We start from the raw sequence: 12626 nt of genomic DNA, 5'->3' as shown, positions 1-12626 counted from the left end.
AGGCAGTTCAAACCATTCTTGAGCTTGAGTAGGGGTGGAAGGTCGGGGGCCAGGCCTCCTTCCGTCTCACAGACAGGCCCTGGGGGTGGATGGTGGGGGCATCCCACCCAGCTTTGGGGCCAGGCAGCCCATACCCCGATGGCCCTCCAGCCTGGATATCCATGGAAGCAGGGCTGGCTCCAGACACCACAGGGACAGCCATGGCTGGGAAGAGGGGTGGAGGGGTGGCACTGTCGTGAGACCTGGTGGCCATCGTGAGATAGAGCACAGGCAGGCAGTGAATGAGGGCAGAGTCCTATTTGGGGGCTGAGTGGGAGCCTCTGCTTCCTGGCGAGGAGCCTCATCCTTTGGTCTGACTCCTCCGGTAGACAGGGCAGCAGCAGGCCAAAGTCTGGGACCCAGGTGTTTTGGGGGGAAGGAGGCTGAACTGGAGGCCCTGGGGGACAGCACAGTGCCTGGGGTCTCACCTCCGAGATGGGCGTGGCCTGCTCCACCTGCACCTCTGTGGAGCTGGTGAGCTCAGGGTTGGAGGTGTCCAGGATCTCCACCGCCAGGCCCAGCAGGAGCCGGGCCCGGAAGGACACACCCTCCCCCAGGCCCTCATTCAGGTCCTGGTGCTCGTCCAGCAGCGTGTAGTTACGTGTGGAGCCGTACATGTTCACCCAGGCTGGACCCAGTGTGGGCAGGAAGCCTGTGGCAATGGGGAGAAAAATGAGGGAGCCGTATCACATCCAGGGTTCCCTGGGGAAGAGGGGCCTCTTTTGGGGGTCCCTGGCCTCCAGCTCCTGCGTGCTGAGCTGAGAACTTCATGTGTGTTATTTAGATGTGGGGCAGCCTTCTTATACTGTGCTGGGGTGGAGTACTCTCTTGGGTCTATTTCTTCCCTGCGGGGGCCTGAGCTGGAAGTGGCGGGGAAGCAGAGTGTAGCTTTCTGCTTCCTGCAACTTGGAGTAGGAATTGCCAACAGTCTATTTGTAGGACAGAGCTAGTCCTTCCAAGTCCCCAGCATGACCTTCGGTTCTGTGCCATTTTTGCAGCTCTGTCCCACCATGGTCACCCTGCTGGTGCAGACCCCTCCCTTCCTGTCCATCTGTGCCTGTGAAATGCTGCTTCCTCACGAAGCCTTCACAATTCCTAGGCACAAGTCCCTTCTCTTATGGCTAAGATCTGTCAGGACTCTGACAGGGGTCGCAAGATCCGGCTTTTTCGGTTCATTTGCTTTTTATTCTGCCTTTTTTAAAAAACACACTTATAGTATTTTAAAAATTTAGATATACTTCACATGATATAAAATTCGCCATTTTAAAGTGTACATTTCAGTGGTTTTTAGTATATTTACTATGTTAAAAACCATCATCTAATTCCAGAACAGTTCCACCCCCTCAAAAGAAACTCTGCACCTATTTAGCAGTTGGTCCCAATCCCCTCCCATTAGCATCTGGAAACCGGCAATCTACTTTCTGTCTCTGGATTTGCCGGATGTTTCACATACATGGATCAGACAACATGTGGCCTTTTGTGTCTTCTGCCTTATGTTTTGACCATGTGGTAGCACATCTATCTCCTTAATACACAGTGAGCACTTTGATCCAGGAATAGATTCTTATCTCACTCTATGTCCTTGGAACCCACCACAGGGCAGGGATCCTAGGAGGTGGTCAGTCCCTTCGAGTCTGCAGATAGGCACTACTATTAAGTATTACATATATACACACTGTAATTATATACAAATGCAGTATATACACTGCAATGATATGCCTATTCATACTATAATTATTGTATCATATAATCATTACTATTTTCACTTAAAAATGGGAAAACAGGTCACACAACTACTAACTGTCAAATCCAATCAGCTGGGCTCAGGCCAGCTCTGAGCCGACCTGAGCCACAAATCCACACCCTCCCCTTGAGGCAGGGGCTGCTGGCAAGGCCCTGGAAGCACATGTGAGGCTGAGGTCCGGAGTTGATGGTGGTGGTGTGAAGAGAGGGGGTCTCACTTACTCCTTCCCTTCAGGCCACTCCCTGCCCCCCAGCACACCCAGTCTCCTGCTGCTGACCTTTGTCTCCATCATTAGAAATCTTGCGCAGGTCAATGAAGTGGGTGCCGATGGCCACGTCATTGACCTTGTCCGAGTCTCGGATCTGCACCTTCATGCGTTTGCAGAGTGGGGGAAAGAGGTCTGTAAAGACCACCTGCTCATTCCACAGGGGCTCATAGCTGCTCTTCTGGACGGAAGTCTTGCCCTGGTGGAAGGGGGAGCGTGGGTGAGGGCGTGGCATGTGTGTGTAAGTGGATGCATGTGTGCGCGTGTGAGTGCGTGTGTGTGTCTGTGTGAGTGGGTGCATGTGTGCGTGTATTACTGGGCGCATGTGTGCATGGGTGAGTGGGTGCATGTGTGCATGGGTGAGTGGGTGCATGTGTGCGTGTGTGAGTGGGTGTGCGTGCGTGTGTGAGTGGGTGCATGTGTGCGTGCATGCCTGTGTGTGGACTTGTCTTCACCCTTCCCACACCCCCAACCTCTCCTCCCTCTCATGCCCCCTGCGTAGCTCTCAGTCTAAGGACTCCAGGAGGCAGGGAGGATCCTCTAAGCCCATCCCTGGCCGACATGATTTCCAGCCTTTTCTTACCCGCCCAGCTGCCCCAGGCCCCATGCCCATCAGCCTGCACTTGTGATGCCTGTCACCCAGCCCCCGCCTCCTGTACCTCATACCCCAGTACCTTCTGGCCAGCAAAGAAGACTTGCACGTAGGGGTCCACGAGGTCCTTGTTTTCACCGATGAAAGCCTTCTTTACATTGGCCATGAGGCTTGTGTTCATACGGGGCAGCCCCTCTGCTCGGTAAATTTTCACATAGAACCGGGCCCACTGGCGTTCGGGAGGCACCCCCTCGGGGAGCAGCAAGTTCCTGCCAGCACATACAGCCAGGGCCATTGTGGCCAGGTCCAGGTCCCCAGCCCCCGTCCTGGCATCTACACACCCCTGGGTCCTGGCACAGTCTAAGGGACGGCTGGGGGAGCTATGCTGGGATGAGACACTTGCGTTCATGGAACTTGCCCCTTGTGGAATTCTGGGCAAATCTCCCGTCTCACTGAGCTGCCATTTCATCACTGTTGAGGTGGCTGTAGTAATACCCACCTCCCAAGTATATGGTCGGCTCAAGCACGCTAACACATGAGTGCTTTGTAGATTGTGCATTGGGATATGGTCTTAGTATTATCATCAGTGTTTTATAGTACTGTGCCGTATCTTTTGTTTCGTAAACAAAAACTTCATAGTACCCTCCAGCTCACAAAAACAGGATTCATTGATCCCAGCACTTTCATCCACTGACTCCAGACAAGGTCACAGAATATTTCTCAACAGCTGCTATCAGCTGCCTGGAATTGGCACACCAGAAGAAACCGGGGCTCTCCCAGCACTATCCTGCTGCTGTACTCAGGACCCAGCAGCTGCTGGCTCTGGTCTGCCAGCATTGACTCTTCCCACCCCATTTCTCACTGGCAGAAAGGATGTCAAAGGACTGTTATTCTCAGTCATCCTCCATCACCTGCTGCCCCTGCCCTGCCTCGGAAGAGTGGGGCTGTTTGGGAGAGTGGGCGAGAGCAGGGTGAGGGAGATGGGTGGCAGGTACTCTGAGCAAACCCTCATCGAGAACTCCCTGGGGGAAGGAAGGGCTGGCTCAGACTCCAGGGGCTGGGGTAGCTGGGCCTCACCCCTCAATGTCATCTTCGTCGGTCTCATTGGCCTTGTGGGGCGTCTTGATGTTGTCCCCTTTGCCCACCACGGCGACGTCACACTTCACGTAGCCCTTCAGCCCCGAGGAGATGTCGTCGGGGTCCGACAGGATGGCCCACTTGTGATGGAACTGGTGCTCTGCAGTGGTGAGGGGGGGAGCACTGCACCAGATCCCCCAACCCAGGGCGTCTCCCAGTGCTCAGGGGAGGCCAAGGGGTGGCAGAGCCAAATGTTCTCTTGGCCCCTAGAGTCCCGAGACCTGGGACCACGGCTCTGCCTGTCCCTAGTCCAGGGGGTGATAGAGTCTGAGGTCCTCTGGAGCTGGGGCAGTGGGTGGATGGCCCAGCCATGGACATACGTCCCATGAGTGGTGTGACTTGGAAGTGCGACAGCCTCCTCCTAATTGGGTTCTTTCTGCCTATGGCCTCTTCTATGGCCCCACCCCAGTCAGCTAGCCTTCACATAGCTGTGAAGGACACAGCCGCCCACAGGGTCTTCCCAGGTGGAGAGGCTCATGCTCCTGCTCCCCATCTTCAGCTCCTTCTGGGGCTTCCCAGTGCCTTGGGGTAAAGACAAAAGGCACGGCCTGTGGGCTCCTGATTTAGTGCTCCCTGACTCACTCTGCTGAGCCCACCCAGCCTTGTGTTCCTCCTTGCTGAACATGTATTGCGGATTTGCCCTTTTATACCTCCATGCCTTTACATCTGCTGCTCTTTGAGCTTGGAACGCCCTCATTCCTGCTCTCTCCACCTCCATCTCTCTCTCTCCCTGTTCAATTTGTACACTTCTACTCATGTTGCTCAAGTTTCTCCTCCATGCAGCCCTCCCTGACTTTCTCAGAAGAGTTGATCCTGGGCTCTTTGGTGTTTGTTCTCTGTGCTCTCTGTGCACATTTCCCATCTCACTGTGCACTGTGCTCATCTGGGCATTGTTTGTCTCTGATTTTAGACTGAGAGTCTCCTAAAGACAGGGACTGGCAGTCTCATCCCAGTGTCCTATGGCCTACGACTGTGTGGAGGGAAGGACAGATGTCAGGGAAGGAGGCACTTTAGGAAGGATTTGCTCCTTCAGGTTTACTTTAAGCCCAGTGGGCAAGCACAGGGAAGCGCATCACTGTGCCTTAGGAATCTGCTTCCCAGGATGTTCTGTGGGCACCGAACTCTCTGGGACTCAGCACCTCCCTCCTTCACTCCCTCCTTCACTCCCTCCTCTTCCACCTTCTACTGTAGCCCAGGCCTGCGTCCTGCAAGCCTGTGGCCCTGGTGGGCTCCCAGAGATGTTAGGGGCTGTGTGCAGAGGTTGGCCTTTCTGAGAATAGCCAGGCCACCAGTGTCTCAGAAAAGATAATGCCACAGTAGAGTCTGAAGAGAGGGACAAGCAAGGCAAGAAGGCAGGAAGGCACATGGGTGAGGAGTCACTGGAGAGCCTCAGCCAGGCCGGCAGGCCTCCGGTAGGGGCCATGTCCCAGGTATCCCAGGAACTTCAGGTCTTGCCAGAGCAGATGTGTGTCGGATGAGGAGATAGACAGATCGCTCAATAAATGGGTGCAGAAATGGGCAGAGGGATGGGTGGTGAGCTGCCTGGCTGGCTGAGAGATAGATGGACAGATGGTGGATGGATTATTGGATAGAAGGAGCCATTAATATCTGGACAGGTGGGTGGGTAGATATATGGATGGGTGTGTAGATGGGTGGGTGCATCTGTGGATGGGTGGGTAGGTGGATGGATCTGTGGATGGCTGGGGGGGTAGATATATGAATGGGTAGGTAGGTGGATGGATGGATATATGGGTGAGTGGGTGGATCTGTGGATGGGTGGGTGGGTGGATGGATTCGTGGATGGGTGGGTAGGTAGACCAATGGATATATGAGTGGGTGGGTGGATGGATGGATACATGGATGGGTGGGTGGATCTGTGGACAGGTGGGTGGATGGATTTGTAGATAGGTGGGTGAGTGGATGGATGGATATGGGGTAGATGTATAGAGGTGTGCATGGTTAGATGAATTGGGGACATTTAGAAAGGAAAGAGAGTAAGATTCAGGAGGAATGTAAAATTTGCCTTCAAATTTAAAGGCTATTTTTCTTTTTGTCCTGAAAGAGAGACCTGTGAAAGTGGGTGAAGGTTACAGGGCAACAGATTTTGAGATGACCCAAAGAAAGTGAAGATATCTAAAATAAGAGGTAGTGAGTGCCCCATTTCTGGGAGGACTAAGTAAGGTTAGATGACCAATCAGAGATGGTGCTGTGGGGGTCCCTACATCAGGTTAACACTTGACTGATGACTTCTGAGGCCCTTCTAGTCTCAATACTGTGTGATCTCAGGCTAGAGATACAAGGACCACATGAGACCCTGAGCTATATGCTTACCAGCCTGAAACATTTCACCTCCCTTCAGCCTGGGGCTGACACCTGCCAGTCAAGGCTAGCCCAGTTGGGGAGTTGCTGCATCCCAGACCTCCTCTTTGATCTATGAGGATGAGTGTATAGCCCCGACTTCCTCTATGATCTATGAGGATGAGTGTATGGCCCCAACTTCCTCTATGATCTATGAGGATAAGTGTACGGCTATGGCCCCAACTTCCTCTTTGATCTATGAGGATGAGTGTATGGCCCAGACTTCCTCTGTGATCTATAAGGATGAGTGTATGGCCCATCCTCACTCCCAACAGAGAGTAGCAAAGAGTAAACAGTTTCCTGCTGTTGCATCTGGTGGTACAAATGACAAATGTGGTCCTGCCAGGGTGAGAAGAGTGTCTCTCGGGAAACCCCTTCCAGTTCCAAGAGATATTGACACCACCCAAAGCTTCCCAGCAGCACCCAGGAGTGTCTCTGAGAGCATGCTGTCCAACAGTGCCCTGGCTGGAACCAAGGACTCATCAAGAAGCCCCAGCCAAACTGGAGACATCAGAGTCAAGACACTGGGTCTCAACTCTAGGACCCGTGTGACTTCAGGCTCTTCTGTCCCTGAGAGGGCACCAGGCTTAGGGCTGGATTCAACAGGAGCAGCGAATCTCAAGCTGGGTTACCTGAGTGGAGACCTGGGCTTTGGTCTCACCCAGACCTGGGCCCACATCCTGTTTCTGCTCCTTATTCACAGTGTGGCCCTGGACCAGCTCTTTAAGCCTGCTGAGCCTCAGTTTCCTTATGGTGAAATGGGAATGATGCCTACATGGGGTTGTGAGGGTGAGTCCTGCTGGGACAGTGAGCTTAGCCCAATGTCTGGTACTTACTGATGCCCTGGTGGTTTCCTCACCAGGACTTTACTACCCAGAAGCCCAGAGGTCCATATTAGACTAACCTCTGCCTTTTTCTCTACCCCCTGACTCTTGGCTCTTGGCCTCAGGCCCGCCAATGGTACCAGGACCACTGCTGAGCCCTGGGAGGAGCTCATCCTCAGGGATGCCAGTCATTCCACGCAAGTGGTCCACAGCTATGCATGCTTCCAGGGAAGCAACATGGCAGGAGGCCGACTCTTCCCTGCTCCCCACAGCACTGACGGTCAGCAGGGCTGCCCTCTGCTGAGGGCCATGGCATGTGTGGGGTGGTGGCAAAGGTACTGGTCTGGGAGCCGGAGACAGGGGTGCTACTCCTAGATGGTGGGCAAACCCCTTCAACACCCTGGGCTTCAGTTTATCCTCACAGAGAGGCTGGACTAGATGTTTTTCAGGTCTTGGGCAGCTTGAGTGTTCTATGATCTTGTGATTTTTATATGTATAATCTTGGTATTGGACTTAGATTCCCTGGTCTGAGTCACAGTTGTAATGTGTGCCAGCGGACATCTCTTAGGTTGACCACAAGTGATCACCAATTTGTTCAACTTACTAGTTTAGTGGTATCTCCAAGCCCCTTCATTTCTCTTAGCCTCATTTATCTCATTTACAAAATGGGAAGAAACGCTGCTGCCTACATTACTGTTTTGTGAGGGTCAAATGTGACAATTGGGTGAAATTATGTTGTCATTGTCAAAGGGACTAATGGGGTCATTACAGCACTCTGAGCAGTGCATTCACTTCAGGGACACGGGATGGCCCCTAACCTGCCCACGGGGTGAGCTGTCATCTGGCAGACTGAGGCACTTCCTCTGCCTGGCCCACCTCACAAGCCCTCTGGGCCACCCATTGGGGTTCCCTTGCCAACCCCATTGGTGTTGGCCTACAGGACACCATGGAGCCCACATGGCTGCCCAAGAGCCTGGGGCTCTTGTAAGAAGTGTTTTCAGAGACCAGAATCCCTCAGAGGCCACCACACTACATCTGGATTGAGAGCATCACCGCGTTCAGATTGGATAGTGAGCTCAGCGAGGCTCTGGGGACACGCAGCCTGACTTCACCCCTGACCAGCTGTGCAGCTGGGGCAAGCCCTGGCTCTGAGCCTCAACTGTAATAGGGGATGGCAGGGTCCTGTGAGGGGTGGAAGGGAGTTCCTTTCTGCTCAGCGGGTGCCAGCCCAGGAGGCACAGCCCCTCTGCAGGCTGTGACGGGTTTCTCTCACTGCATTCTCTACCACTACCCGTCAGCCTGCCTATGGCTAGTGATGCGCCAGCCTGCCATGCGCTCCTGAGCGTGCGATGGAGCTCCTTCCAGGCTCTGGGTGGAGTTACCGACCTAATTATGAATGAGAACCCACCAGACTGGGTGCGCAGTTGCTCACTGCATTTGTGTACAGACTGTGCGCGCCACTTCTCCGCAGGCCAGATGGCTGTGTGTACTAACAGTCGTCAGACTGTGGTCCTTGCCAGGCTTTTCCCAGGAACTGCCACAGCGTGAAGGGCCCTGTGCACTATGCTCCCTGAGCCGTGTACACCTCGACTGACTGGCCATGCGCAGGTACTCACCTGGCTGCGAGTACACGGTTCCCACGTCCATTTTGAAGGAGCCCACCAGGGTACCACTGCGTAGCAGGTTCTTGGAGTGAATCACCTTTCAGGCAGAACCACAGCCCACCCGTCAGGCTGGGCGAGGGTGAGGCCTTCCACGGGGCAGTGGTGGGACCTGAGCTTTATGATGAAGCGGGAGGGCGTTTGGCAGAGTGGGGTGGCTTGCTGAGGCTCAGCATCAGCTCCTCCTGCCCACGCCAGTTTCTTGCTGGCCACCGTGTACGGGCGAATACACTATTCAGAGGCACTGGATGAAAGGGGGTGGGTGGGGGCCAGAATCCAGCCTGTGCCCCACTTGCTCAGCCATGTGTCTAGGCACGGCACTGCCTCTTTATGACAGGTCTAGACAGAGGGAGCTCCTCTCAAGTGTGCACAAAGGTGCAGTTTGAGGGAGTGGTCCTGCCTGCCAGGGGCTGCTCCCCACTCACCGAAATCTTGATGATCTTGTCGAACATGACATCAGGAGAGACATGGAAGTCGAAGACGAAGTACTGGAGAGGGGAAGGATCCGGGCCTGCTGTCACTGTGGGCAGCAGCAACAGCCTAGGCAGTGCTGGGCCCCTCCCTCCTCGCAGTGCCTGTCTGCACCCCAGCCATTTGCCCTGAGCCCCAAAGTTCAGAGGAGCAGCAGAGGCAACTCGTCTGATCCTGATTGACCCTGGTGGTGGGTGGTAGGAAGCAGAGCCCCATCCCCTAGGTGGAGCTAGTGCTGGCTAGTGTGGGGTGGGGAAGGAACTGGGAACAGTAGGTGGAAGAGCCTATGCCCTTGTACTGTGCTCAGAAGAGGCACAGGGCCAGGGAGCGAGGAGACCTGGGTTCTAGTCCCCGCTCTGCACCTTCCTAGCTGTGTGGCCTTGAGCAACACATTCTCTGAACCTCAGTTTCTTGAGCTGTGAAATGGGAATAATGACACCCACCTCAGAGTCTTGTTATGAGGCTCTGATGAGACAATGTAACATAATTTACCAAATCTAAAGTGGCTACTGGCTGTAAGATATACTACGGTTTAACAGGCCACATGGACATTGCCATGAAGCCACAAGGCTGCCTAGGAGACACATCCCAAATTCAGAGAGGTGAAGCTGTAAAATAACGCAAGCCTCAGAGCAGATGAACCATGGTGTGCCAAAGCACTTAGTTGGCAGTCCCTGTGAAATGCCATGGGCGTGCACTGTCCTTTGGTGTTGTGGGCTGCCATGCGCATTTGCAGTCCCCATCTCTTCCCCTGGCCTGGGTGTGCAGGCGCTGAGGATGAGGGTGTGGGGCAGTAAGTAGAGGGGCTGCTGCTTTGGTGAACTGTGGTGGGGGAGAAAGGAGAAGAAAGGAGAAATGTTTCCAACGTGCTTAGGGTAAATGTTCGAAGAGAACGTGCTCCTGGCTGTGGGGGGCTGGCCCTTGAGCGCTGAGGGTAAAGCTTCAGAGCCAGCCCCACCTGGCTGTTACTGCTGGGCCAATCACTTTCTTGCCTGAGCCTCAGTTTACCTATTATACTATGAATGTGGAGATATGATCCAGGGCTGTCGTGCTGAACTGCTCCAGGGGTGCCATTCACATGCGGTCTTCAAGGTGTGGTTGTGAAGTTGCAATGAGACAACCTGGTGAAATCTTTAACCCAGGTGTGCACCCACGGTAAGCACACGGTAAACAGGCTGTGCGCGACACTAACAGGCCCAGGGTGTGCTGGCCGGGGTTCTGAAGCTCTGGGGAGGCGGGTGGGGATATGGATTTGGAAATCATCAGCACAAGATGGTAACTGACACCTTGGGGATGGAGGAGGTACCTGGGGAGAGCATGGGAGGGGAAGTAGGCCCAGGTCAGGGCTCCAAGAGGCTATGGCCTTTCAGCCAAGAAGTCAGGCCAGGGAGATGGAACTGGAGAGACAGGGGAAGCAGGAGAGTGGGGTGAGGGGCCCCCAAGAGGAGCAGCAGGCAGTGGGATGAAAGAAACTGGGTGATCAAGGGAGAGGAGGAAGACATGGACATTATACTCAGAAACAGCAAGGTCCTTGGTGACCTTGAGGAGAGCAGTGTCAATGACATCTAGAGGCAGAAACCCTGCAGAGACTGAGGAGTGACTGCGGGGAGGAAGTGAGAACAAGCCAAGTGGTCTGACTGTGGAGGGGAGGAGGGAAAAAGGAGGTCACTGGAGAGGTGTGTGGGAATGAGGAAAGGCCCAGAGAGAGGTGACAGACTCCTAGTTCTTGTCCTTGAGCACACATGGGTCTTCATGGTTGTACTTAGCATATGCTGGAGTAGAACACCTTACAGGCAAAGGAGAAGGGGCTGGAATAAAAACAAAGACAGAGTTGGGCTGTGCAATGTCAGGTTCTTTGAGCTGTAGAAAGAGAAGGATCCAAGGCAAAGGGGAGAGGTGGATTTTTGGCAGGAGGGAAGATGGCGGCACTCCCGAGATGCCCAGGGCGGGGCCTGATGCACACACAGGACACACAGAAAAGGAGCCTTAGTCTGGTTTGTGAATGGCCAGCTTGTTCTGGAAGGGCAAAGGTTGTGAGCTTCCCTGCACACAGGTAGGCTCAGGGCCAGGCAGGGCGATCAGGCCAGGTGCCCACAGCTGTGCCAGCCCCAGGGGAGTGAGCTAGCTGAGCTAGGGCCAGAATCCCGAACTCTCTGAGCTGTCTGCAATCAAATTCCTGGTATTTCCTGAGCATATTTTCCTTTGGTAATAGCTTAGATACCTGCTAAGTCATGTTGATTGCTCCCACCTCCCTCTGTTGTTTTAATGGAGCCAAAGGAAGGTTCCTGCCAGCTCAGATAATTAGTCAGAAATAATACATTCCCACGACGAGGAGGATGCCCTTCATTGAAAAGGAATGTGGCATAGAAAGATAAGAAAAGGGAAAGAAAGCTTTGGGGCTGGAAAGGCTGATTTGGGGCTGGAAGGAATCATAGCAAGATAGTTTAGAATGGTGGTCTCAACTGGGGGCGATTTCGGGGGACATTTGGCATGTCTGGAAACAGTCTTGGTTGCTGTAACTAAGGGGAGTTGTTATTGGCATCTACTGGGTAGAGGCCAGGGATGCTGCTCGCATCCTACACAGCACAGGACAATCCCACCACAATTATCCAGTCCAAGATATCCACAGTGCTGAGTTTGAGAAACCCTGGTTTAGAGGAAACAGAAACAAAATCAGAGCTATTTAGGTTTGTGAAAAAGAACAAAAATGTGATCAGAGACACATTTAAAATCATCTGAAGATGAGCAGAATGAATAGTCTTAGAGGATATAAATAGGGAATTTAGAAAGATTCTAGGCTGAAACGAGGAAGGGACCTGTGCAGGGTGGAAACTGTGCCTCCTTCATCTCAGCAGCCTCCATCTTGCCCCACGTGCCACCGTCTGGCGTGCGGCAGATGCTCCGTGGATGTTTGTGTCTTCCTTTGGGTGAGTGTTACTGAACCCCTCCGAGTACATGCCTGGCTCTGAACAAATACAGCGAGGCAGGAGATGGGGAGCCTCCAGTCCACCAGGAGGACAGAGACACAGAGGACCAACCTCAATTCTGGGACATTAACACTGCAGAGAAAGGGGAGTGCTGAACTCTGACCCAGACACAGGAGGCAAGGCTGCTCAGTAGTAAGAACATTGGAGCTGGGCCCTGCCAGGTGAGTGGGAGTTTTCTGGAGGAGCCACAGAGTGGGGAGAGCAGCTCTGTGCCCTTGGGAAAGAGGAAGTAATTTGAATGGAACCCAAGGTGCGTGGGCCTGGTGGAGGGAGATCCCTTAAGTCAACAAAAGTGGCTTCACTGCTATCGAATAACCACAGGGGCCACGGGGACCTGTCTCCATGCCTGTCATGGGGACACAGATGCTTTTCTAGGCAGAGGCTTGTCCAGTCAGGATGTGTCCTAACGTAAGGCCAGAGATGTCAATCCTGAATGTCCTTGGGGCTGGAGGGGTCCTGAGCAGGTTGTCCAGCTCTGGGGGCCTGTGGGAAAGCAGCTGGGAGAGCAGAGTTGATTTGTGGTCACAAAGGAGGGTTCGGCCAGGCCT

The 12626-nt window shown here is 53.8% G+C and overlaps 1 protein-coding gene across 4 annotated transcripts in view; it reads right to left on the bottom strand.

Annotated features, from left to right (window-relative positions):
• Positions 1 to 12626, bottom strand: part of OTOF (otoferlin) — a 103304-nt gene that overhangs the window by 24903 nt on the left and 65775 nt on the right. For all 4 annotated transcript variants that reach the window (XM_005576346.5, XM_015433903.4, XM_065527278.2 and 1 more), the window contains exons 10-15: positions 9046 to 9108; positions 8576 to 8660; positions 3718 to 3877; positions 2723 to 2909; positions 2061 to 2247; positions 468 to 691 (exon numbers count right to left, since the gene is read on the bottom strand). In XM_005576346.5, coding sequence (XP_005576403.3) covers positions 468 to 691; positions 2061 to 2247; positions 2723 to 2909; positions 3718 to 3877; positions 8576 to 8660; positions 9046 to 9108 — 906 coding nt within the window. The remainder of the gene's footprint in view (positions 1 to 467; positions 692 to 2060; positions 2248 to 2722; positions 2910 to 3717; positions 3878 to 8575; positions 8661 to 9045; positions 9109 to 12626) is intronic.

This window comes from Macaca fascicularis, chromosome 13 (genome assembly GCF_037993035.2).
Source record: "Macaca fascicularis isolate 582-1 chromosome 13, T2T-MFA8v1.1".
NCBI lineage: Eukaryota > Metazoa > Chordata > Mammalia > Primates > Cercopithecidae > Macaca > Macaca fascicularis.
This window is presented reverse-complemented; position numbering and strand designations above follow the sequence as displayed.